Source organism: Daktulosphaira vitifoliae, unplaced genomic scaffold (genome assembly GCF_025091365.1).
Source record: "Daktulosphaira vitifoliae isolate Bord-2020 unplaced genomic scaffold, ASM2509136v1 Scaffold_1, whole genome shotgun sequence".
NCBI classification, from domain to species: domain Eukaryota; kingdom Metazoa; phylum Arthropoda; class Insecta; order Hemiptera; family Phylloxeridae; genus Daktulosphaira; species Daktulosphaira vitifoliae.
The window spans coordinates 71774388-71802098 of record NW_026099572.1 but is presented as its reverse complement, the minus strand read 5'-3'; the positions used below and the strand labels follow the sequence as shown (position 1 = coordinate 71802098).

Below are 27711 nucleotides of genomic sequence, written 5' to 3'. Positions count from 1 at the left end.
ATATTTAATTGTTTGCTTTATATAGAATAATTGAATTAAACAATACAAAATTTGGACATTGTTCTTATACATGATTTTACACATTTTAATAATACTTCATTTACACAATTGATGTTTTTTACTTTTTACTATTTTATAGATAATGGTTTGCACAAAAAACGAAATATTGTTGTTTTAGTAACTATTTTTTTAACCAAGACTCTTTTATAAATTATTAAATATTAAAAATACTTTTAAAAAGTATAATATATCGTAATATAATTAAGTTTTTAACTATAGTATTTTTCAGATAAAAGATATACATTAAATTAAACTATTATTGTAAAAATAATAGTTTATTCACATAAAATTTAATGAGACGCCTAAAATGAAGTATATAAATAATAACGTTACCAAGTAAAAACATTTGAATTATGAACTTCACAAAGTGTGAGTGGTTTCTTGTAAAGGGACAGCGGTAAAATTTATATAAAAATTTCATATTTTCTTTTGGAAAGAAAAAATTCTATTCATAAAATTTAGCTACAAAAAACATTTATTTGTGTATAATTACACAATTACAATTATAAATACATTTACAATGATTGTGCATTGATATTAGGTATAATTGTATTGCAAGACTAAAACCAAATAAGAAATGACCATAATCATAGCCTAAAAAAACAGTATTTTTAAGTTGAATCTCATATAATAATTACAATTTTTTCCTTACTGTGGACAGTAGGGACTTGTCCAATTTCATTATGCCACAAACGTCAAATTTTACTTTGGTATAGATCAAACGCCTCAAAAAACGTTTCATCTAGAACAATACCAGCTATACACATAGATTTAACATTTTTAAGGTCATCAGTATTTATGTAAAGACGTTACCTCAAAATTGGAATGACTGTGCTTTGTTACTAATACTTCTTCAGCTGCTAAAGCAAGTTCGTGAACTCGTTCATCCTAGGCATTGTTTTAAGTTACAGAATAATTAAATAGATGAATTAAGAAAATACTTGTTGAATGACTGCAGATGCTGCAAAACACACTAACGTTATCCTTGTTATGTTATGTACAACCCACAACAAAGATACAACGACAAGTATTCGTGATGATTCTTCGTCTTTGAATGCCGAAAGTGTATTAAATAGGTCACAAACAGTGTTGAACATATAACATAACATATTAACCATGATTCGTTCTTCATAAACATTGTTTAATAAGTAAACATTTTCTGTTAAAGTCTTATATTTTTCATGAGCCCAATGAATTTGCCCTGTAACGAAATATTTTTATTTGAACTTTTATCTTAGTCACTTATAGAATTATATACTCAAAGTATCATAAAATATAAATGAGTTGGATAAGTTTATCGATAAATTTGTGAAATAGTTATAACCGTTTGACAGTGTTTGTAAAAAAAAAATTGTTTGTCATAAATTATTTTACTGTTTTCTTAAAATGTTTTACCTTTTTTTCGTGTTGATATTTCAATAGACCATACTATTTTATTTAATGTTGGATCGGAAAAATTTATTAACGAATCGTTCAAACTTTTAAATTTATCCCGTAGACTGTAACAAAACCATACAAATTGCAAATCTACCGTCAAAGGTCCTAATTTGCAAATATCCTAAAAGATTAAAAATAAGCATAAAACTAATATATGTATATTTCAATTATTTAATTCATATAAATTGTACATTCTTGAATACAATTAAAAAAAATTATGTGAACTTTATTTTGTCATATATTATTTTGAAGTTTTCAAGAAAATTGTTTAATTCTGTATTTATGACTGACTCTTTGAACACAACTACGTTATCGCCCCAACTAAATTTTCAAATTTAAATTTATGATTTTGTACTATGGAATATAAAATCTTAATGTCATAAAGGTAAGAGCATATGATATAACTAATAGAGCTTAAATTTTCCATCATAAAGTAGTCAATATTTATCTTATAAATTAATAGCACAAGATTATTTTATTGTTTCTAATCGGTTTTATCATGTATGCACCTTAACTGAATTTCTAATTTTATTTAAAAAAAAACTTAATTAGTAAAATACAAAAGTTTATTAAATCAATTTGTAGTATATCACCTAGCGAAATATTGACTTTCAACTCCAGTTAATATCTTAAATTATAAACATTAATAGTATGTTAATAAACATTATGGGATTTGTGTTTAATTTACATTAAAATAGTATACTGGTGGTCCATAATGTTTTAGTTAATCTAATATTTTCTATTCTACTAAATAATTTTTCTTTTTAATAATTTATATTTTCTTAGATGCGTTAAAATTATATTTTTTATTATTTGTTATTAATAATAAAAATAATTTCGTTTTAATTAAAAAGGTTTTCCAAATTTTAAAAAAAGCCAATTTTTACAACTTTTCTTGCAAAACAATGGGATATTAACAATTTTAAGACGAGTTATTAACTTGATTAATTAAGGATATACTTATGATATTATTTTCTTTATCAAAACCCTATACAGGAGTCTCAGTTCTCACTGACAACACTTATATTTTTTGAACCATTTATTTATCATTTCGTTGAATATATTTTTTTAAAATAATTATTGCCTTTTTATGATTCTTATTATAGTTTTAACGTAATCTAAGAATAATGCATAAATTAAAAAAAAAAGTAATATAAAATGTATAGTAGATCAAAAGTTATTAGATTTGTCAAATCATTGTGGACCATTCTGTATAAAATGTTTTACTTGAAATAATTTGTTGTAGATAACGTTTGCGTCTTTGTCGCTTTTGAGAAACTTATAAAACAATAACGCTGGTATTACGTTGCCAGAGAACAATATTAGCACGATAATAATCATTTTCCACGAATTAAATATTGAACCTACAAAATTGCGAACGATAATCAATTTGCTGATGTAATCAAGATGTATTTTTCATCAAGTGATTTTTAAACATAAGGATCATATAAAATATACTTAAGGTTGTTTGATTTGTATTTGACTCTACGAAAATCGTATTTCTATTAATAAGTGGTAGGAGACAGTTAATAAGGGAAATTCCATTAAATGTCCAAAAATGTAATCGAATTATCTTTTCAAAAGCAGCATCTTGTTTGGATTTCTGTAAAAATGTTCATGTAATTTTTCATTTATAAATAACATTAAATATTTTTGTAAATTTACTTTTAGAGAATTATCGATCCATGGTTTTATCTCATAATCAATATGATTCGCAAAAATTGCTAAACCCCATATAATTGAAATGACGTTGGTAACAATCTATATGTATTTCAATTATTATTTATATAATTAGTAAACCTATGGTTTATTTATGCACAAAAAAAATCTCATGCTTATCATCGTTGTTAAACACATCGTCTTATAGAAATAAGTTTATCATGACTCATCGCTAACGTTTATCATCTATTTTCTATTAAAAACACGAAACAAGATTGATATTTTTCACTAGTATTTGATTTAAACCGATAGTTAAAAAATAATCTTGTTAAACCATTAATAATGGTTGTGTGAAATTTGTGATGATCATTGTTTTTAACAACTTTAGGTTTATTAAGCCAATAACCTTTAATAACATATATGTAATTTAGTGTTAACAAATTTAAGATATTAAATAAAATTAAATTGCCTTATTAAAATTAATTTGTACTTCGAAAATATAATTCAATTTTGTTTATTTATACAAATTAGCTGCACAAAGTTTGCTTAAATTAAACAATTAATTTGCTTATTTGTTTATTACCGATTATTTAAAAATGATAATAACTAATGAAAACTCGTTTTCATTCGTTTTTGCAATAATGGTAAAATTAGAAAATGTTTAAATTTAGATATTCACAATCTACCTCATATTTATTTCGTATTTTCTTCTATAGTTTATATTCATTTTATAAATTATTATAAATCGACTTTTTTTTTTTGTAAAAATTTACCTTTTCAGCTTTCGTGGAATATGACCATGTTCCAAATATTATTGATACTTTTCTTAAACACTTATAAGAGAAATTATTCTTAAATTCGCTTCTCATTATCAAGAAGTTTAACACCAGGTAATGTTAGTAGTATGTTTTATAGCGTACCGTATTTGAACTAATAAAACTCAATTTTTTAATGAAATATTTTCATTAGAAAATAGTATTTACATGGAACATATTTTGTAATGTTTATAAAATAACGAAACAATAGAAAATATATGAAAATTTGTGTAGCTTTAAGTTATATAAATATTTAAACTGTTTATTAATTTTTGTGAAACTGTTTATTTTTAGACCGAGATTTGGATATAGGTCATCGACCAGCCAATGTCGTGAAGGACAAAAAGTTGAATTTTGTTACCTGGGAGCCATACTTTTGCGTCTTACTTCAAGACGAACAAACACTCACTGCTTACAGAAGTGAAGAATTATCTGTAAATATATATTTTTATTCAAAACTAATTATTCTCTTTATGTAATTAAAATGTCGGCATAAATTATGAATTTAGCAATACATCAATAAAAGCTTTAGAATACATGAAATATTTTAAGTTGTAAACTAATACAACGTTATTTTTCTTAGATTTTCCCGGGGACTGCGCTAAGGACAATAACGCACGCTTTTAAGGTTGGTGCTAATGGAAATATTTTTTTAGCTTTATACAATTTAGAATTTTCAAAAAAAGTTTAAAATTTTACAATGAACTAATTAAGCTTTTTTTGGACTTGGTAAATTTATTAGTACTGTTTATTTTATAACAACACTTGCATGTTTTTGTTTTTTAACGCGTGTTACATTTTTTAGTACATAAGTGCAATACATATTTTTATACCAGTGGTTATCTTGCATGCACATTTTTCTCCTAATGTCATCGTTAGTAAAATCGTCTTAATAAAAATGTTTGGATCATTCCATTGTCATATATTTACACTTGAGTGATTCCAGTTAATTTATACTTTATTATATATGAGCCTATTATAGTCTTACAATTATAAGGCTAATTTACAAATAAAAGTTAAATATTATAATTAGGTAATATGCTATAGGCCGTAGTCTTTAGTTTAAAATAACTCAGCGCGTTACTAATCTAAAAAAATAAACTATTTTTAAAATAGCAACGTGTATGGAAATGAATTAATCGATATATCGAGTAAATCTACCCGACCGGATTAAAGGTTATTCAATAATTAGTAATTTTTGTTTATCGTTTCTATGTTATTTTTCTTGGACGAAATTACACTGTTCTAGTGAATAGTTGATTATCATCCACCAGTTGCAACAGTTGAGCATCATATCAAACTCGCACCTTGAAAAGGCATCTTATAAACATCATTGATTTAAAGGTATGTGCGTTATTTTGCTTATTAATTATTAAATGTAGGAAAGTAATAAGTTTTAATTAAATTAAATCTGAAAATCAGTACTATACAGTAACTATCAAACTTAATTAATTTTAACACTTTGATATATATTTTAAATTATAATACAATTAAATTTTAAATTGTAGTACATAAATTTCTCGTATTTTTTTTCAAATATTGTTAAATATTAGAACCAATGAAGCAAGTATTTAATTTTATTGATACATAAAAAGTACAATTTAATTAAAAAAATTTATAAGACTATGTTTTTTTATTAATTAATACATAATATAAAATGGATTTTTTTTATATTTGTCTACTTTATACATTTCAATGTTAAACTGTAAAATAACTTTTATCATCCAATAAATAAATAAAATAGATTTAAAATCATTTTTACAGGTTATCGTATAAATTTTATTAAGTATTAGTAAAAAAACAAACTAACTTAATCAATTTTATTTGACCTTTCTATTGTAGTAAATATTATGCGTGTATAAAAATATAATTAGCTATACATTTATATTATGTAATATGCATAATATATGAACATATAAATCCAACTCTTCTATTGTGTACTTATTTAAGTAAATAAATAAATTAATATATATATATATATATTAATTAATATTTTTATGATTATTTATTTAATTAATTTAAATCCGAAATATAAAATACTGAAAATGTCAATTATTAATGTTAATGTTATATTAGCTTAAAATAAAAAAAACCTTTTAGTAAAATATATTTTTTTTTATTGTTTTGATTTTAGAAAATGAAAGGTTTTACAATTCTATATTTGACAATTGTTGTCTTAGAAGTTGTCTATGCCATAAATGACGATGTTAAACCCATCAACATGTTTTTAAGACCGGAACCTGTGGTAAATATTTTAGATGAAGATTGAAATATTTTAATTATATTTGTTTCATTGTTTACAGCTTAAACCTCGTTGGCGAAGATCGCTGCTAGGCCCTATGCCTTATGGATATTTTCATGTAATATATTTATTTTTATTTGGTTTCAAATTTTATTCAATTTTTTTTAAATTTATTTACGTAGAGTCCCATTGAGCCTTGGGCTGAAGAAATGAATCATGTTCCTGATTCAAATGTAGACTCATACCGTCATCCTGTTTGGGCATTTAGACAACCCCTTCCAGCAATACAAAAGCCTTATCAAAATAATTTTAAGAGTTTATTTGAACATGCTGGACCATTCGAAAAAGAAATGGCTACTCCAGACGTCTCCAGTGACTTAACTCCTGAAAATGATATCAATAAATTATTAGCTTTGCACATGGCCAACATTCATGGAAGCGAATATAAACAACAGCAAAAAGTATTACCCGATGACAATATTTCTGTACAACTTTTAGCCAATGTATACCATCACTATCCTGCTTTGCCCACTGTAGAACCGACAGTTGTTTACGAATTAAATATGCCTATCGTTGTCGTCCATGAATCTAAAAAAAACGAAGAAGCACCCTTTAAACCATCAATTGCATGGTTTTATACAACGCCAAGGCAAGATATTAAAGATGTTGAAACAATAGTCCCAGTCACTGAGTCAATTACTACCACTAAGGCTACGATTTCACCCGAATTCAGTGATATCATTACTACTAAACAAACTCAAGAAATAACAACTGAATCTTACTCGGTATTCGTCGATGAACTAGAAAAATCTTCACCAACCGAGTCTTCATGGATTTCCAGTAATGAAGAAAAAACTTCCTCTTATAATTCTAATACTAAATTTGATGCAAAAGTTTTTCATTCCGAAGAAGAAAAAATAGAAAATTACACTCCACCGACCAATGAAGTAGTAGAAATAGAAGGAACTACGGAATCTTTAATTGGGGAAATCGTTGACAATATTTCTCAAGAATTTCCAAGTGATGCGCATAATGTAATAACTAACGTATGGGATGTTGATTATGTTTAAATAAAAATTATTTCCAAATGATTGTATACAATTGAGTTACTCTAAGTTGTGTATTTTAAATATTTTATATTATTTTAATATCTAAATTTGTTAATATTTGACTTTGTAAAGTATGATGTAAAAGTGAAATTTCTACTTATTTATTTATTGTTAAACGATTATCCTTGCAAGAATGTTTAGAAATTAATGAAGATTTCTTTTCTTTTCTTGCTGAAACAATGTATTAACGATAAAGATACATTTGATTTTCAGCTATATGCTTGTTAATTAATCTGATATTAAAACTGATAATCTAAACAGATTACAACAACCATATAATTTAATAGCAGCTAAATAAATTATGTTTATTTAAAAGATTAATGAAATCTTACGCTTTTCGGATCGAAAGCTTTAATTTAAAGAATTATTTATGAAATAAAATCAAATGAAGTGTTATTTTTAAATTTTAAAACGACTTTTTATAAGTGAATTTCATTATATAACTAATTTATGTTTCGATCATGAAACTGAGTTCAATAGGTTCTTTCACTCTGAATTTTTAAGCGATCACATCTCAAGTATTTACAACATTTAAATTATGTAATGCATTATTTAAAAAAATAGAGTATATTACATATTATAGCCAAATTTATAGATATCAAGATTATTATAGATTACAAATTCTCATATTATGAAATTATATTTTATGCTGTATAGTATATATTTTGACAATTTTTACAAGTCTTAGATACTTAGTTGTCATTTAATTTGTTATTAATTTAAATAGAAAATATTAAAATAAAAAATGACTAAGAATTGATTTTTGCAACAAAGTATTCATTTTTTATTAGTGTATTATTAGTAATAATTTATAATTAGTGAACTATACAAAACAAATGTAAATTATTGCTATCTAAGTGATAATTGATTTTGAATAGATAGCATTAATATTAGGGAAATTTTGGGTGTTAGAACGCCCTTAATGAGTAGTATTGTGATAGAGATACCTACATTTGATAGCAAACACTAGAACAAACAATGCTTATATTATTTATTCCAATTATCATTTCATTGAAATTTTTAAAAATAATTATTACCTTTATAAACTACGTTCAAAGTATATTTTTTATTATTTATTACTAATAAGAAAAAAATATATATTTATTATTTTTTTGTATTGTATTATGGTCACGGACAGAGTCTACGTACCAGTATAGACGGCGGTACCACTCGTATTAAATATCCACTATATGTACTAAAATGCTTGTAACTCAATGAGTACTTATTCTAAATTTTTTTTTTTAAATATATAAAAATTAATTAAATTAATTATTTTTATTAAAAAAAAAAAAAATAAAATGATAACTAGATTAAAAATTATATGTGTTGTTATTTAGATCTAAGATTTATATATTTGGTCTAGAGATAACAGCTAATGATTTGGGTATATTATTAAATTAATTAATTGTGTACACTACTTAATGAACAAAGAATTAATGTGATATTAATAGTATAATTATTAATATTATCATATTAATGAACATGCAAATAATAAGTAATAGTTCTTTCAAAGAAAAAAGTTGTAGGATAAGTGATACATTTAGTCCCTTTTTTATATTCAAAATAACTATCTTTTTACTTTATTCAATATTCCACCGTTAAGTTTGCAATACATAAATTACCTAATACAATTAAACTATCGTAATATAAAATGATTTACTGCATTTTTGATGAGTATTTATTTTTGTATCGAGTTCCAAAAAAAAATATTCATAACAATTAAATTTGTGTTAATCAACTTGTCATGACATTAAAAATTACTTTTAAAAAACTTCTACTAAACAAACTAATTTATAAATAACACGCTATTTTACTTTGAAAAATTGCATGAATATGTTATTTATAACCTAAAATTGTAGACTTTTTTGAGCATTTTTATATCAAAAATATATACATAATAACTCATGATTCTCTTTTATAGATCGGTGATTCTCTCTTTGTCGATTTACCACGAGTAAGATTAGATGGAGGTTCAAAAAAATTTCGACAACGATGGGGTTATGAGCTAATTAACCAACCACCAGTTTTATTGGAAGAAGACGAAGAAGATGAAGATCAAGTCGCTGATAGCCAATCTTTGAGGGAAACGAGTTCAAGACCTATGTTTGAACAGTCGCCATTAGGTAAGAATAAAATTCATTTTTAACTAAACTATGATTATTGCTTGTAACATAAATAAGAAAAAACATAAATTATTGATAAATCAAATTGGGTTATTATATATANGTTCAAGACCTATGTTTGAACAGTCGCCATTAGGTAAGAATAAAATTCATTTTTAACTAAACTATGATTATTGCTTGTAACATTAATAAGAAAAAACATAAATTATTGAGAAATCAAATTGGGTNACATAAATTATTGATAAATCAAATTGGGTTATTATATATAACGGCATTGCTTAGAATTATATATTGTTGATAGTCTTAACATGTTTTTTGAACTTGATATTTTATAAATGGGACTCCAGGACTAAATAAAGTTTACAAATTACATTACCAAATACAAAATATAAAAATGTTTATGTCAATATTACTATGTATATGATATTTGTAACGATTCTAAAAAAAATTATTTATTAGATTATAAATTTAAGTTAATAGGTAATAAGCTTAATTTCAGTAACGGCAATAACAAAATGTTAAAAAAATTAACCTTCATTAAATTAAAAGGTTAAACTTGGATAATAGCTTAAATTTTAGAAAAGTAATATTCTAAATGAAGACGGTATAATTGGGCGTCGTAGTTTATTGTATTACCTACATTAGAAATTAATTTGGAAAAATGTAACACCCGAAGAAAAAAATTCCAGGAGGTTCAAAAATTATTGACAACAGTTTAAGTTTAGAGGAAATTCCTCCAAGTCATGTTAACCATTTTATTTCTGAAGCTTTATATTTTATATTTATTCATCCAATATATTTAAAAAATAAAAACACATTAAATATTTGAAAGAAAATCGAAAATTTTTTTTTTATGTTTTGTGAGTAGAGTTATTTTCGTACAATATAAATAATATATTTATCAACTTATGAAAAACCTTTTGTGGATAAATTTTTTAGAGTTAATTATTTTATTTGTAAAATCAAAGATGAACTCTTTGAAGTGACCCCCTTTTATTTTTAATTGCCTACTAAATTATTAGTCTGAAGTCTAATAAATTATTTAAAAATAAATAATTTCATCTATACAATTTAAAGTTTTATAGTGAAAATATATTTTTATTTTATTTTTAAACAATTAATTTGTAATTATATGTTAGTTTACATTAAATTCTATGTTTGTTAACCTTTAAAGTTAATACTATTTTTAACATATAAGTATATATTAATTACCTTATTACACTAAAAATAATTATCGTAGCAAATTTGTTCAAAATTTCAAACTATATGAAACATACTCGAGCGACAAGATACTACCATTGCTTAGCTGATATTATTTTTTATGACACACGGCAGCAGTAGCGGTGTTTGATATTCATTTGGGTTTCACTCGTTTAGTTTGCCTTTCAGTACTCATACGGCGGTCGTATTGTTAGGTTATCTTTGGAGGTTTCTTGTGTGTTCTGTTACGAATTGAGTAACCGCGTTTACTATGTATTTATAACAACATTATATATTCATAATTTTTTTGTCATCGATATTTTATGATCACTCGTATTATGTTTATCTGTTTTGTGCGTTAGTTATTATTATTTTTTAATTTCTGCATTTGTATTATTTTCTTACTGGTAAAATATAATTACACCGATATTATGTTATCGACTACGAGTGATTTACCGGATACGCAGCATCCTGTTAGTCCTGCACATAGTACCGGAACCATAACACGAAGATTCAGTAAAGGATTTCAGTCTTGTCTAAAGGGGACCCGTGATGATTTTGATGTTTACATTGACCAAGGTAAAATATCAATGTTTATATTCTTTTACTGGGAGCGATGTTTTAAGTAATAAAATAGTATTAACTTTGGTTAGTGCATTCCACTATCAGACAAGCTACACCTTAATATGCGTCCATAAGTAATTTTATTTATTGTCAATTGATCGGGGCCCGTATTTCTATGAGCCCAGCCTCTTCCGGTACTTGCACGTTAGTCTAAGTTATTTACTGTTCAGCTTAACTCTTAAAATACCTTGGTCTATATTTTTTATCAAACCTTTTTTTTGACCATCAACTTGAACCGTGTAACCATATTTTACAAGGCCAGGAAACCACTGTAGTTGTTTTGGTTACTCAAACCACAAATAGTTTTCTTTTTTTCATAATTACTGTAAGTAAAATTCCAATTCACGTAAAAAAAACATTGCTTATACGGGTGGGTAAGCACTTTTGTTTTATAAAAAAAAAAAATGTATTTGGGACGAAATTATTGTTTTTTGGGTTAACCATCATAATTAGAGCGGCGCGGATGTATTTATGTATTCAAACGAGAGAAAAATGTAAGCTCAGTATCGTTGAACTCCATGTGAAAAGTTATGAAAGTAAATATTTTTTAGTTCAACCTAGAGTTAGCTCAGAATGGAAAAACAATGATAATCAATTTATTTATGAATTTGAGAATATAAGAATTTGTATTTAATAAAAATTGAAATTTTCGAAAATAATTTTTTTTAATTAATCAATGGAAAATGTATCTTTGAATTCAGTATTGGTTTTTCAAATTATGTTAGTTTGAGTCTAATATAAATTAAAGTCTTATTGTGAGACTTTAATACGTTGTCTTTTTCTTTAGTTTTTCCTGTACTCATCGTAACTTGTCATCTGGCCAAATGTCAGTTATATTCCTATGAATCACGGAGTGCGTTCACAGTTTACACATGTGTATGTATGTGTGTATGTAAAAATGTAACTACTCTAATTGCGGAATTATAGAGCCGCGACATGTGGCCCGGATTTGCGTTGTTTATAACTTAATTAACATACTACAAAATCATAAATAGACAAAACTAAATATCCTAAGAATTAAAAGGTGTTTATTTTGATTTCCTACAATGTTAACGGACCATTTTATTTTGCTACGTATTAGATACAAATACACAGTTATTAATCCAGTAGTTTTGACTTAGATAATGGTATTTTAATATGAATAACTTGTCAGGCATGTAAAACAATACTCTTGGTTATTATACACTAGTAGACTTTATCGTCATACTGTACGTTTTAGAAGTTTAGAATTGTGCTTCTAGTATTTGTTTTTGCTGCTGCGTACTTGAATTACTACAACATACATAATAAATAGCAAGTGTTTTATTTCACGTGACTGAGAAAATAGTTAAAATCCCTATATTTATGCTAACCTTCGCAATATATTTAAGTTAAAAATTGTGGAAAAAGAGCAAGGTAAATCCCTTCTCGCAATTATTCAATTCTAAGTATATCTTTAGGTGACTTCAATACAATTAGTTGAAAAGTAATCGTTTCCTCGTTAGACGTAAATGTTATCTTAATCGATCTTTAATGGCTAAATTTTAACAATTCTATTGTTTTACGAACCTTACCTATATTTTATTACCTAGGCATACAGCACATTTTTTCCTTACGTTATTATAAAAAAAGTTGTATTATGTGTTTCTATCGCCCGTTATCTTACTCGGTAGTATAACTATACTTTATCATAAATCAGGAATTCACAGCTTGAAATATCTCTTATACAAAATGAATAATTGATATAAACCGTTACAATATGTTTAATTAAACAAGTAAAACCGACCTTCTATTTTATGTTTCGATTTAAATATCTAGAATATTAGGTCCTATTTTTACCTTTTTTCTTATTATTGTTATGTAAAATTAGTCACAAAGCGAGGAAAAATGGCTAAATGATTTGTACATAAGTGTTTTCATTTTGAGTTTACGACCCATTCAAAAGAATAAAAATATCTATTACTTTTCTCTTAATTAAAATAATGCTTTCTACTTTAATACCTGTTTTTTAAGAGTTGACGTTTTACATTTAGTGAAATAATTATTATCGTCATGTCAGGTGGATTTATTTAAACAATATTTAGTTACCGAAGGCGATTGATTTATTCGATAACATTCGCCGCTAATTAGAAAATATGAGAGAAAAAAAATTAAACGGCTTAAATTAAATTTTATCAATTATGATTTACTTTCAATGTGACTTTTATTTAGTTTTCATCTGGATGTTGAATGAATGAAGATGTTGTAGTCGAATTTAAAAATAATTTATTGCTTAATGTGATATCCTGACTACCGTAAGTCAACTAAACGATCAAATTAATCATATCTTGTTGAGATCGTCTGTGAACGAATGTCTGAGATTGTCGATAAAGTTTATTTATAGCTATTAACACCAGACTGTGCAGATATTTTAAAATAGCAAAAGTCTATTTATAGACGTAGGTGCTTAATATAAATGATGTATACCCAAATTTATTTAAGATTATTATGTAAATGATGATTTTTAACACTTGCAACCCAATTTGTTAGTGTATTTTGCTTAATGATCAGTTAAATCATTAACAGTTATCTGTCGTGGGCCACATTTATAAATATTAGCAGCATAATATTTGTTTCAGACTTGATGTATTATTGATTAATAAGATCTAAAGTCTAAATATAACCAGCAGGTAAATTAAACGTTACACGATTTACAAATGTTTAATTTCTCTTTCGTGTATTAAGTCGTGTTCGACATTGATCATGAAAATAGTCCCTACACTTTCTTAACTGTTAACATTGCTGAATTATGTATTTACACTAATAAGGGAAAAGTCTTTAGAAACGCGTTTTATCGTTGCACTGGTTATGGTCGGTGCGTTTGTCGTTGCTGTGTGCATTACTATCTGTCGTACCTGAACATGACACAAACAGGTGCGATTCATTACAGCTATTCGCCATTACTCGGTTTACTTGCCGGTATTATGTTATTTGATAGTCTCGTTTGTTCAGCCGCTCAGAAATGTACTGTGCATAGTTTTTGCTCTACAGTAGGTACATCATATATGAAACAATATTATTAACATTGTGCTGCAGGCTGTAAGTTGAGGTCTTACCTAGTTGATCCCTCGGCACTAAAGTTATCAGTTATTCAACCAGATGATTGAATCTCTGTTTCATACATGTTAATTATTGATACCTTAGTAACACTATGGATATTCACATGACCAATTATATTAAATGTAATTGGTCAAGATTTTTACATTTTAAGAAGGTATTTTATCTGCCCTCTGCTACAGCAAGGTGTTATTCAGCCCACCCAATATGTGTTTGAAACATTTTACACGGAATTACGAGTACAACCAACCAAATATAGCAATTGTTATTCTTATCGTATTTGTTTTTACTTCTAAGTCAAGGTTTGTCATCGACGGCCGATTCTTTGGAGGCGACACGAGTGCATAATTCTAATTTCTAATTACTCATGAGGAGGGGGCATTACGTGACAAGTACACTTATAGTTCTTTTGAATGTTGAGGCGCTTTATAGGAGGAACTTAACGGACTCGGCATGGTGTTAATTACTGATAGACACTTTGTAGATATGAACGCGTGTGCAATTATATATTCACTTACTTTTTTGTAAAAATACACACCTTTTACCGCATTGAATGGAAACAAATAGTTGTTTGGACTTTTAACGACTTTGTTTATTTCTATTATTCAATATACGCTCGTTGTGTACAAGTGTGCACTGGAACTCTAATGAATGTATTTCTATAAAAGGCTAATCAACTCTTATGATTTTCAAAATGTGAGATGTTCATTGCCAGGTCTTGCTAGCACCATTGTAATTTTAATTAGAATGTGAATTGGCATTATGTTTTTAATTATCTTGTCGCTTTATTAATCTATTTGAAAATAAATTTCATTGATTTAGATTAAACCTTGCAAAGTAAAATCGGTGAATAAATTACATATATTTTTTCTACCTTCATTGTACTATAATTTATTTTCTTTCAGTCGTAGGTAGTTATCTAAAATAAAGCGATTAAGAAACCCGATAATTGTTTTTCTAGACTTCTAATTAATTGTCGTTTATACCATGAAACTGTTTTTTGGGTCACCAGTAGCAATTAGCTCTTAAAAAAACATTGTCAATAACATCAGTTACATCTGTTATCTTATTTGTAAATTTAAGACTTATAAAACTCTCTTAGATTTAGAAATTGTGTTTATACTGAGTGTACAATATGTAAGAAAATAGATCAGTTGTTTGAAACAACGAGAACAATATAAACCCGTTTTATTACTTACTGAATACCTATATCCTTTTAATGAGCGAGTCCTGTTCGAATTTGATTTTAAGAAGGTATATTTAACCGTTAGTTTGAATTATATTTGGTTTTAATATTTATTAAATGATTTAAAGTCTAGTTATCAGTTAACGCTAAGCTATAATTTCTTAATTATACGTTTTTCAAAAGTAATTAAATATAATATATTCTTACTCAAACTATGTAATAACGATTTATGTGATTTTTTCAATAGTCTCACCTGCAAAATAACAAATGCCTGTGGTGTTTTTATCAGAATAAAGATTCTATTCGATTCGTGAGGTTAATTTTGTAGCTAGATAGTTTTGTTTTTAGAGTACCAAGGACCTAATTTTATCTAAATTAAAAGTGACGCGTAGCGTTTATCAGTTCATTATAGTACTGCTCTAAATATTAATGAAACGTGGGTGATTGGATTGATAGTTATGAATATATATTAAATCAATATCCATATGCGTGTGATGTGGTATTAAACCGTTCCCCATTCAAAGAAACTATAGAAATGAATGAGTCACCTGCTTTCATGAATAATATATAGTGGCACTTTATGGATCCGAAACTATATCCGCAGTATATTCATTACTTCTATGATCCATACCCACGCACAAGTTGAACCCGTCCGACAACACAATGCACAAAATACAAATACAACATCGCATAGCAAAGATAATATTCTAGACATCTGTTGGTCGCTCTTGTTTGTAGTCCCTACAACAGGCTAGTTGGTAAACTTTAAAACCCCACACGTGCGACTATTAATTTTATTTAGAATATTCCCTGGTAAATGCCCTAGACTAGTATTAGGCGACAGTAGTGTTTAGTCGCATCTGTAGTTTTTTTAATAATATTTTTTAGCTTAAAATAAGGTTCTGTCATTTTACATTGTGTTTCAGACATAATGGTATGATTAGTGGCTAGTGACTGTCAAGGCAATAGATTGCAACACCAATTAAAACATTGTTATTGTTACACCGTATAATTATTGTAGTCATTGTAAATTAAAATTTCTTGTTGTCGATGCTCGAGTACAATAAATAAATTACATTATTGTTGTAGCAACGATATCTGAATAAATTGCTTTGTTTATTTCGTTCGAAATTCTATATTTGTTATCTTAATCACCCGTACTTGATGATGATAAGCAAACTGAACTAGAATTAAGATAGTACACCAACATGTATGTGTGAATTAAATCACTCAACTACACATAACTGTCAGTTTATTGTAAAATACCTAGCCTTAAATTAAAACCCTTACAAAAGGAACCCGGATATAAAATACATTTAAATATTGTATCGAGTTATTAGGAACACACCATCAGCCAGTTCAAACTTTAATTGTTTTGAAAACTTGGTAATGTATTGTTATCGAGGTATTAGTTTTGGGAGGATTAAAACAGAAAAAGATATTATTACACTACAAAGTGATTCCTTTAATATTAGGCATTCGATTTTTATTAAAATAACAATTATGTTAAGAAAATACGTTTTAGTTTTTTGTTGGTTTCATATATTTTTTTATTTATCTATTAAGTATTTTATTAGTTCATCAATTATTACTTCTAAAGTTGTCAATTTTATTTTTTTTTAATAATTTAACTTTAAAATCTAATTAAGAAAACGATCGATTGATTACTTTTGAAATAGTATTTGGGAAGCTATAACTATTTTAAAATATAAAGGTAGCTGAGGGCTGGATTATATTATGTTTTTGTAACGTATACACTCTCGTGCTATTTTTTTACTTTACATTTAAAAATGTTAATGATTTCCGAAATAATAGTTCAAGAGTTGTTATTATAATAGTAACTATAATAATAAATTATTACTATAGATAGTTATAGTAATAGATCGTTTTTAGATTTAAAGTGGCTAATTTAAAAAAAATTGCTGTGTATAATTTAATGACAAAGTTGCACATACTTGAAAAATTGAAATATTTTTTATGCATAAGTTCATAAACACATGAAGTGGGTATTGAACAAATTGTATATAATTATAAATATAATTTAAATTTCTGTTTTATGGAGTAATTGCTGTTTAATATATTATTTATTTTTAAAAAACATTTTTAAAGAATTTTATTTAAAAAAACTAAAAGTTAAGCCTTGAGAAATACTTAATGTTTAACAGCAAAATAATATTATTATCGCGTTTGTTCCAAACGCTACGGGTAGAAACAACAATAAGTATAAAAAATGATAAGTTCATAAAAACTAAATAAAAGAATATTTGTTTTAAAGGCATTATAATTGGCTTAAATTACAAATCTTGTAGTATAAGTATGGAGCTTATACTTAGTATAAATTATGTATTATATTTTTTAGTTGTCATGCGAAAACATAAAACAAACAGTTATGATTGTATTAGTGTGGCGAGCGAAATTTCTATCAAGCTGTTTATGTGTGTTTTATATGTGTGTGGGAACTATTCTGTGATTACTAAATTTGGCTTTGTTTCTTTAAATAGCAGATGCAGATCAATGATGTTAAAACAGTGAAATCTGTTTTATATTTTTTCCTCTAAAAATAGGTCACTCTTTTAAAGAATAAATAGCTAGCAAAATGTTTTACACATTGAGTTGTAAAATTTAAGACTAACTTAAAATGTCATTATCGCCATAAAATAAGATATATGTTTTTCTACAATAAAAGATCAATAAATTTACTTCCATACTAAAGATAGATTTTTTCTAGATTATTTCAAAACAGTCATTAAAATTTCAATACCATATTGTTATTGTGTAAAATTTATTTTAATATTACTGTTAAATAAAACAGATTTTAAAATTTCTTATTTACATTATAAGGTTGATCTCTTCAAATAAAATAACATTTTTTGATTAAATGTATAAATTAATTAGACGGAGAGGTTAATAAAACTCGAAAATATGCACATGTGTACTTTCTAATGATTTATTTTTTATCGATTTGATCCTTATTGTGGTGCAAGTTCATGATATTTAATCTGTAATTAAGTTGAATTATTAACAGGTTTTGTAAAGTGAAAATCAGATAATTATTACAAAAAAATTTGTTATTTTTTATTAAGAAAAATTTTAGATTTAAATTATTTTTGAATTATTATTTCATAGTACTCTTAGTAAGGGCTGTCAATTTTTAAGTTGCAATTATCCGACATTATTTCAGAGTAGGTTAGTATTTTTCTTATAGTCGTTTTCTCTGGATTCTCGCCAGCTTTCGGTTCGTACGGTCTGGGTGTATTGGTCTGTCTGTCTTCTAATTATAAAAATAATAAAAACGTTTTTTTTTCTTTCGGCGGCATAAGATTGATGGGCTCTTCATTGGGCACCGGAAGAACAATAGTCTTTTCCTTTCAACGCGTGCCCCTTTTTACTATTACACTTAATAACATAGTCTTCGTCACGATTTTTGTTCTCGACAACGGGGTGATGCTTTATCCGTTCGCTTTGTTCTACTGTCTTTGGTTGAATTGGGAAAAGATTCTGTGTAAAATTAGATACTCAAAACACACACGTGTGTGAAGGAACTGTTAGTAGCAATAGTAGTATACACATAATGTACAGGGTGGTCTAAGATAAATTCCGTTAATGTTATCTGCGGTTGTTGCTGATGCGGGTAAGGCTACTCAGTAATCAGTCTGTAGTTTTTTACGAGCTAAACCATATTGAATTATTAATTATTTTCAGCCTGTTATAAACTATTGAGCTGAATACGGGTGAACCGAGTAACAATATATCAAAGAAACAATAAAATAAAAATACATTATTTTTTGTGCATATTTGAACTTGCGGATTATACTTGGATTTCTATCCGTATTGATTATTGAATAAAAGTTATTAACTTTTATTATTGTGAATTTTTGATAAATTATATTGTAAGATAACTTAAAAAAAGATTAATATAACCAAACTGTCTCATAAAATTCATTGAAAATTTATTGCCGAATATTTATTTTTTATGATTTATCTTAACTTTAAGTTTGTATCAGTTATTTATGCCCTGTGCTTGCTAACTATAAATATTTTGTTCTAATCTCATCGTTAAATATTGATATTATTCCCAACCGTGTAAATATTGAATATTATTTATTGAAGTATATTCGTAGTTAATTTTAATTCTGTCTATGGTATAATAATATTGAGTAAAAACATAAATTACCAATCTATTTTGAGTTTCCGGTGTACTCATATACCACCAATCATCTATAAGACAAAACAAGTTGTCCAGCTATAATTTATTTTAATTACCCTTATTTTAATTTCTTAAATGTTTTTAAAAGTTTGTGAAATGATTGATACTATATCGAACTTACCTTATAGTCATTTTATGTAATATTAAGTGTAATATTTAATGCGTCACATAAAACATAAGTAATTAAGATGATAATTTTAGATTAATAATATGAAACCTATATCCAGATAATTATTTGTATATATAAATACTACCACTATATGGCTAAAGCAAAATTTAATAGAAAATTTTGCTTTGAAAACATAAATAACTTTCTGGTCACGTTTAATATTTAATCTTTTAATTAGCTTCTCTGATCGAAAAAAGGCCCTAAAAATAATCATTGTTTAATGAAATAAAATATATTTTATATACTTACACAAGACTTATATTTATAGTTTTTAAAAACAGTTATGAGATTAAAATCTATGTGTAATATATTCCTTTCTTAATATATTCCGGTTTGTAATAACGTTTTTTTTTTTAATTATGAAATTTATATATTATTTTACATCATTTGATATTAAATATCTTAATGCATTTAATTATTGTTTTCAATGCATAGCCTGCGAAAATATTCTATATTGATCAATATTTTTTGTGTTTTATTTTCATTGTGTATCATTAAGTCTTTAATTTTAGTCACATTCTACTGATGATAAATTCTTTTAGTTTGAACGATCATTGGAAACTATACATTTCGTAACAAAATACATTAAATTCTATAGCATTTTCTGAGATAGTATTATTATTACACTTAGATCGTGTGAAAAATTACTGTGTATGCCTCGTGTCTTAGACGTGTGTGTACTTACATTTTTAATTGAACGTTGGTATATACTCAGTACTCAGTGTAAAATTCTTTATTTATTCCTTCGGGATTTCTTTAGCGTCATTAATCATTCATTGGCCTTGCAGCATACATTCCATCGTAATCGTTTTTAAAAAAGACTGCCTGCAACTCCAGTAGCGGTTGTGGAGTATATGTTATTAAAGTTAAGTACTCATCATTTGTAGTAATTTTCAAACTGCAAACCGATCCCTTCTGATATCACAGAATTCATTTTATAAATCTCAGTACTGTTTTTAAATTTAAATTTATTGACACTAAAATCTCCAAGGGTAAAAAACCATATTATCTATTGATTAATTATGAATCCCAATAGTTATATAATTAATTTTGTTTGTCGATTTCTAATTATCTATTATTCCAAACAAATAATCTTAGTAATATTTTTTTTTGTCTCTGTAGAGCTTTGTGTATACTGATGATGAAATTCCATAGATTTTTACTTAATGAGATCACGAAATTCGATTAGTTATAGTATAGGTACTTAGTAAAAAATTTTTTATTTCATATCCTACACAAAAGTTAATGAAATAAAGTAATAATTTGAAATATTTATGAAGTATATATTTTTTTCATTATGCTTCCTTTTTGTAATTATTTGATTTTTGGTAGCAACATATATTAAAAATTTGTCAACTAAAATGATTAAGTTTTGCCAAGATATGTGATACCTTCACAGGATATTATACTTAATTTTATGTTTGGGATTATGAGATATTTTGTAATAACTCTAGAAATAATAGTTAATAAAAATTATTTCTCATGAAAGTTATTTTTCGCATTACTTTCACTACTTCATGTATTGTAATTATTTGTCATTATTTTTATAAAAAAGAAAATCGACTGCATTTATATAAACATAAAATAATATCAGTTATTACTAGTTTCTCTTTGATTCTATTTTTTAAATCCCAAAAGTAATGATTAATATAAAATTTGTTGTTGATTTTTCAAATATTTAAAAATTAAATAAAAACTCATAAACACAAAACATATTCATCTATTTATTTATATTATATATGTCTAATGAAATAATCTACTCCAATACTTTTAATAGGAATAATAAGTATTGAATTTATTAATTTTGTAATGGGCTGTACCGAGAGGCGCAGGGAGTGTCTAAATAGTAATATTTTTATTATTTTAGTTCATTTTTTTTATATACAAGTATGTTAAAAAAATTACTGAGGGTGAATGCATTCTCTATGGCCACTACCCTGCCTATGGCCAAATTACGTTTTACAGGTTAAATAGCCAACCATTACCATGCATAACATTACTAAAATTATGTCAAATTTTGTTATTTACAGTAACCATCTAATAATAATATATTAATAATATAAGAAGTATATATAGCATTAAAAATGAAAAGGTCATAAGTGGGGTATTAACGTAACCATAGAAGGTGACTCCATCCTACCCAGTTAAAAAATATTGTACTCGACGGATAAAAATAATTACCTCGCCTATATTTTAAGATATTTATGAGTTTGATTATTTGAAAGAAATTTTAGGGGATAATTTATAAATAGGTTTTATATCTCTAAATATTTGTTTATTATAATAATTGAGTGTAATTTTTCGGTATTATTTGTTAGTTTCGAGTATTACTTCTTATCATTGATTCAAAATAATAAAATTTCATAAAAAAATTGATAGTGTTTAAAAAACTAGTTTATATATTTTATGGAGTCTATCAATTATAATAAAATTATGTATTATAACAATGAATTAATCATAAAAAATAATGTATATAATTTAAACAAAAAAAAACTTTCATAATAATAAAATATTATATCATATGTATTATTCGTGTTTACAACTTAAGAAAAATAATCGTGTGAATTAGAAAGTTCTCTTAAATAATTATTTTAAATTTAACGGTTTATTTTATAATAATGATTGTATGCTGTAGCGTTCTCTAGCGGATTATATTAGAAATCTTCTAACTAATGCACTACCGCTAGATAGTAGTAATACTAATGTATTTCAAATTTTGAAGCTCAAATACATTGTAACTATTGAAACTTTTAAAATGAGTTTATTGAAAAACTATTATGCACAACTTATAAACAATTTTAATATTTATTTTTTATAAGTTTATTAAATTTGCTTGATGAGAAATAAATTTACTTAATTTAGTAAAGTTTACACTATAATTTTACAAAAATTCAACTTTTAATACTTAGCAACCTGAATAAGTCAAATTTAAACATCTGTGAAGTAATTATAACCAACATAGTTTTAACAATATAATGTTTTTTCACAGTTACAGTTTAGTCTATTTATTGTAATAGTAATATTACGTATAATATTTTAGTGTCGCTGATTTTATTATTATTATTAAATTTAAATATANTTTTTTCACAGTTACAGTTTAGTCTATTTATTGTAATAGTAATATTACGTATAATATTTTAGTGTCGCTGATTTTATTATTATTATTAAATTTGAATATATTTTTTTTTTCTTTTTCAGTAGATTGGTATACTAAGATTGAATTAATTATTTGCATTATACACAAATAAAAACTTGTGTACTCAATATTCTTGAGATATATTATTATTTTATGGATTTTGTGCAACTTACCACATCTAACACCTCGGGAAATGTCTCGACAACAAAAATAAATCTCTTTGGCAGGCGTCACTTCTCGTGATCCGAATTCTAAACCTTTAACCTTTTACATAACGAAAAAGTGAATGTTCCTATCGGCTATTGCTATTAACGTCTCGTGCTTCTGTATGAGTCAAGCGGTGGTCATTGGTGCAACAATAGTACATTGTATTAACAACAGAGCTCTACTCTGCTCTGTACTCGGCCAGATACCCTTGAATACATTTAATAGTACATTTATCCGCTTAGATCATTTTTTAACCACAATGAATTTCTCCACTCCAAATCGATTTGCAACGATTTAGATTTTTGATTTGTTAACATGACATAATTTATAAAAGATTATCAAAATTGATGAAATTCCAAATTTATTAAATATTGATTAATAATCCTGGTCACTTTTTACACCACTAAACATCGAACCCCCGAAATATTACAACAAACTATAACTTTGCTATAAAAATTTATTCGAGTATTATTGGAGTTATGTAACCATTTATAGAATATAATTTGTAATTAAATGCATTGAAAATAGAAAACTTCTAAATATCGTAAATATTATTTTAACCGTCTTTCTTTTGTTTTTTTTTTATAAAAAAACTGATAGTAACAAAGATAGTGATAATTGAAATATCAAAATATAATATTTATTTATTTATAATTGTTTTACTACTGTATACTAATTGAGTGTAATTTATTTTTTCAGGTGAGTAATATTTTAATTCAAGAAAATGAACCTCGGTAATTGTAAGAAACTTTTCATAAATTGGTAATATCTTTACCAATATTGCACCTTTCGGTAACTAGATTAACTTTTATATTTGGTCGTCTATTTTTTGATAGATTTAAAATAAACTATTAATGTTTAGTAAAATTATAGGTAGTTTTCATAATCTTCGTAAATAAAAATACAACTTTCTTTAAAATAATGAAATATTGGACAGTAATTTATAAAATACAAAAATATTTTTTGTTTTAAATAACCATATTAGAGTATTAAGAATGTATTTCCATGGACGAATTGTAGTGGCATTAGTGTATATATAAACACACTAGGAAGATTAAATTAACAGTACAATGACATTATTGTCATGCCTTGTAGTATGTTTGCCTATAGCTTGTCATATGCGCAGTTTACATCTGACGTGACATCTTTGATATTTTAATATTCGCCTTTTTCGACAAATAACACAATCAAAAATTATTCAGATATGTTTTACTGATAAAAACTGGTACGAATAAACTAGCTCCCTTTATTAAGCCCCCTTAAAAAATTAAACTTATATTTTTAACATAAAATATTACTATGACTTGCTTTATTTGGTTACATTGTATTAATGTTATATGCCATTTAAGTAGCCCAAAGCTAGTTTTTACATTTGTAATATATTTGCTTTTTAAATTTATACTTAATATTAATTATATCATAGACAATCATAATAGTAAATTGATAAAACTTCTTGTAACTCGAGAAATTCGAGTCGTCTTTCTTCAAGCTATCCCAAAATAATAATAGTATTTTGAATTATTTTTTTTGCTAATTTACAGTAATCACAAATAAAGAAATCGTAATTTCTTGTTCTCGAACAAGTTTATTGATTAATTGATCATTACAAGATTAAATCTAATTATTGTTTGTTTTTTTATTCGTTGTTTTGTATGTTTATGCAGTTGCCTGGAAATCACGACTTTCATATTAGTCACGCGCGTTTTACTTTTCTCATAAACATTTGGGTTCACTATGAGTATACTCAACCCCATAAAGGCAACCCTCGACTTGTGAAGAAATTACATGCGGAAAATGAAATATAGTTAATGAATCACATTTTACTTGGGATTTTGTTGTCAATATTGTACACATTTCTAAAATCTGACGGGCGAGTAAATTAAAATTTAATTGAAATGGACTGCTATTCGTTCCAATGTGCTGTCGTTAAATTTTTAGTGATACTACTAAAGTATGCGTTTAATTAGAATAGTTGAATAAGGTAATTAGATAATATTCGTATTATAATAAGTACTATATTTTAACCAAGTCTCCTACGCACACATATAAAAAATTGGAAAAAGTACAATTAGGTTTTCATATTTATTGCAGTAAGGTGATATGAATACTTCCAGATGGATTTGATATTTTAAATATTTGTCATGTATTAGTTTTAGTTCTATATACCTGTAGGTTGGGTCATTGGAATTATAATCTGACAAGTATACAATTATAAATAAATTTAATTTAAAATTTTACTTTCAATCACGTGCACAAATTAGAAAAAAATTTATGGGTGTGTATTTTTAAACTACTACAATTTCTAATTAGTTTGGTTGAGTTTGATATTTTGTATTACTCGAATACGTTTTGTACCAAACTTTATAAACTTTATTAATTATATAAAATAATTCAATATTAGGTCAAATTTATGTTCATCATTTGGTAGTGTTGTTAAATTATTAAAGTATTTTTTTTTTTTCGTAAACCGGTTGTTACGATAATATAATTGAACCTTGATAAATTATTTCACTTTTATTCCCTTAAGAACCAATTTCATAATTTATGATAGTGAAAATGTTGTCGTTTCATTTGTGAATTATTTCAACAGTAAGCACAATAGTTTATTATCAATAAAACTTTCTGAAGTACAATAATTTTTATTTTTAGCAATTTCAAGAAAACTTCCAAAAGCTTTCACTTTAGTATTAAATGGAATTATTCCATTTTTAGATACATCAAATACTGTGTATATTTACTCATTTTTATCAATTGTTTGTTTATAACATCCTTTTACGATAAGCAAGTTCCGGTTCATATTATCTAACTATTTCCATCGACCTAAAACTCTTATTTGTTGATATTTTGCACACAGTAGTTAGTGTGTTGTGATTTTGGTATTTGTAACATTTTGTGTGTTATTTGAACGTTGGAATGACCCAGTAAATACCATACAACAATTTAAAGGTTATTATAATTATTAATTTTGTATGAATAATCAGTTGCATTTAGTTGGGGTTGTTCTGTTGCTGAATGTCAACTTGCACATATGAAGGGACATGCTCGAATAATGTTAACGGTGTATACACCATGTAACTAGTGAATATCTCTGAAATTTCGTGTCCAAAAAACCAAGTATTTATTTTGATTTATTTAAATAGTGTCGTATCTGTTTCATTTTGCTTTATATAATTGTACTAAGCTCTAAGACGTTCGAGTGAACTCGAGCGCACTAATGGAGAGAACTCTAAGCCTCCGTTAAAATAAAAATCACGTGGGCGAAGGGTTCTCGTTGAAGTTTTTCGGGGATCTCGAAAATGTGGAAATTGCTGAAATTCTCATTTATATAAAATCCAATTCTCTCTCCCTTGTCACGTAGAAATAAGGGGTCTTTTACGAGGGTTGAACCCTCCTCGGAGGAAATAGCCTTTCACCCTGAAGATTCCCCGAGGTACCCAACACCTATGGACCTCATATACCTACACGTCGTCGATGAGAAATAACACTATTTCTCCGTACAGCACAAGTTCAAATGATATCAAAACAACACTATAAAGATTTTTTCATTATAATCGCTGCATTCTTTATCAATTGATCACAATTAAATAATCAACTATTTGTGTGCCGCCAATTAATAACTGACCGACGTAAGCGAATAACAAATTGTTGAATATGAGTCGAACAGGCCAGTTCTTTGATAGCACGATAGACTATAAAATAATGTTTAAATTTCAAAGTAAAACAATTTTATATAACAGTCGATCATAGGTCCATGTACAAGACATGACTGTCTCTCGGCCATCACAACTATATAACGTTATAAATTAATTGTTTAAATTTGCTGACTTCCGTTTAAGAGTCTAAAACCTAATAAACAGTACATACCCCATCGATCAGTAAAAATTAGTAATTCTTTCATAATTATATCCGCCACATTAATGGGTTATTATGCAGACTATTGTCGTAGTATTACTACTCGTGTGCGCTTAATATCGGTATACTGTTAGGTTCTTTTTTTGTTGTTCTAATAGTATTGTGTACTTTGTTGGCGCCCAAAAGTGTGTGTACATAACTCTGACAATAGTAATAATAACAAAATATTTTTCCTTTTTGTTATTAGTAGGTGCCCATTTAATGAAATGTTGAATGTGCCAGAGATATTCCGTTTTTGCCTTTACAATAGAAAAAATATGTATGGCTTTGAAAAAATAAATATTTTAAGTTTCTGTCGAGTTAGTGTTAAATAGATATTTGTTGTCGCGAAGAAAAATAAAAATTTTATTTTTATTTGTTATTCAAATATCTTAGTAAATTTTGACAACATTATTTGTTAAACTTTGAAGGTATATAATTTGCTAGAAATCCTGAGCTAATAGTCTACTGACCGTTGAATGATTAATCTTAAGTTATTGAATTTCACAAGTTAAGTTTTTAGAGTTTTAAACTCGTTAAATATTAGACACTATTCCTTGATTAATTCCAA

General features: G+C 26.1%; 3 protein-coding genes across 8 annotated transcripts in view; 2 read left to right on the top strand and 1 right to left on the bottom strand.

The window, feature by feature from the left end:
- The window catches only part of LOC126896214 (ras GTPase-activating protein raskol-like), a 74633-nt gene that overhangs the window by 29037 nt on the left and 17885 nt on the right, over positions 1-27711 (top strand). For 3 of the 5 annotated variants that reach the window (XM_050668800.1, XM_050668801.1, XM_050668796.1), the window contains 3 exons: positions 4266-4405; positions 4555-4599; positions 9244-9445. In XM_050668800.1, the coding sequence (XP_050524757.1) occupies positions 4266-4405; positions 4555-4599; positions 9244-9445 (387 nt within the window). Of the gene's footprint in view, positions 1-4265; positions 4406-4554; positions 4600-9243; positions 9446-10834; positions 11225-27711 lie in introns of those variants that run through there. The other 2 variants (XM_050668797.1, XM_050668802.1) reach the window with 2 other exon arrangements.
- On the bottom strand, positions 590-4041 carry LOC126896216 (uncharacterized). The gene is made up of 9 exons (XM_050668805.1): positions 3930-4041; positions 3163-3258; positions 2956-3100; positions 2725-2861; positions 1456-1618; positions 1002-1261; positions 874-948; positions 713-802; positions 590-654 (listed from the first exon to the last, which is right to left on the bottom strand). Exons 1-9 carry the CDS (start codon positions 4023-4025, stop codon positions 598-600), a joined length of 1119 nt encoding a protein of 372 aa, XP_050524762.1. The 5' UTR covers positions 4026-4041; the 3' UTR covers positions 590-597.
- Positions 5221-7412, top strand: LOC126896217 (uncharacterized). 2 transcript variants are annotated; one of them, XM_050668808.1, is made up of 4 exons: positions 5221-5315; positions 6106-6213; positions 6275-6331; positions 6396-7412. In XM_050668808.1, the coding sequence occupies exons 2-4, from the start codon at positions 6109-6111 to the stop codon at positions 7281-7283; spliced, it is 1050 nt and encodes a 349-aa protein (XP_050524765.1). In that variant the 5' UTR covers positions 5221-5315; positions 6106-6108; the 3' UTR covers positions 7284-7412. The 2 variants fall into 2 exon arrangements, with proteins under 2 accessions (XP_050524765.1, XP_050524763.1); XM_050668806.1 differs by having other exon boundaries at positions 6106-6216.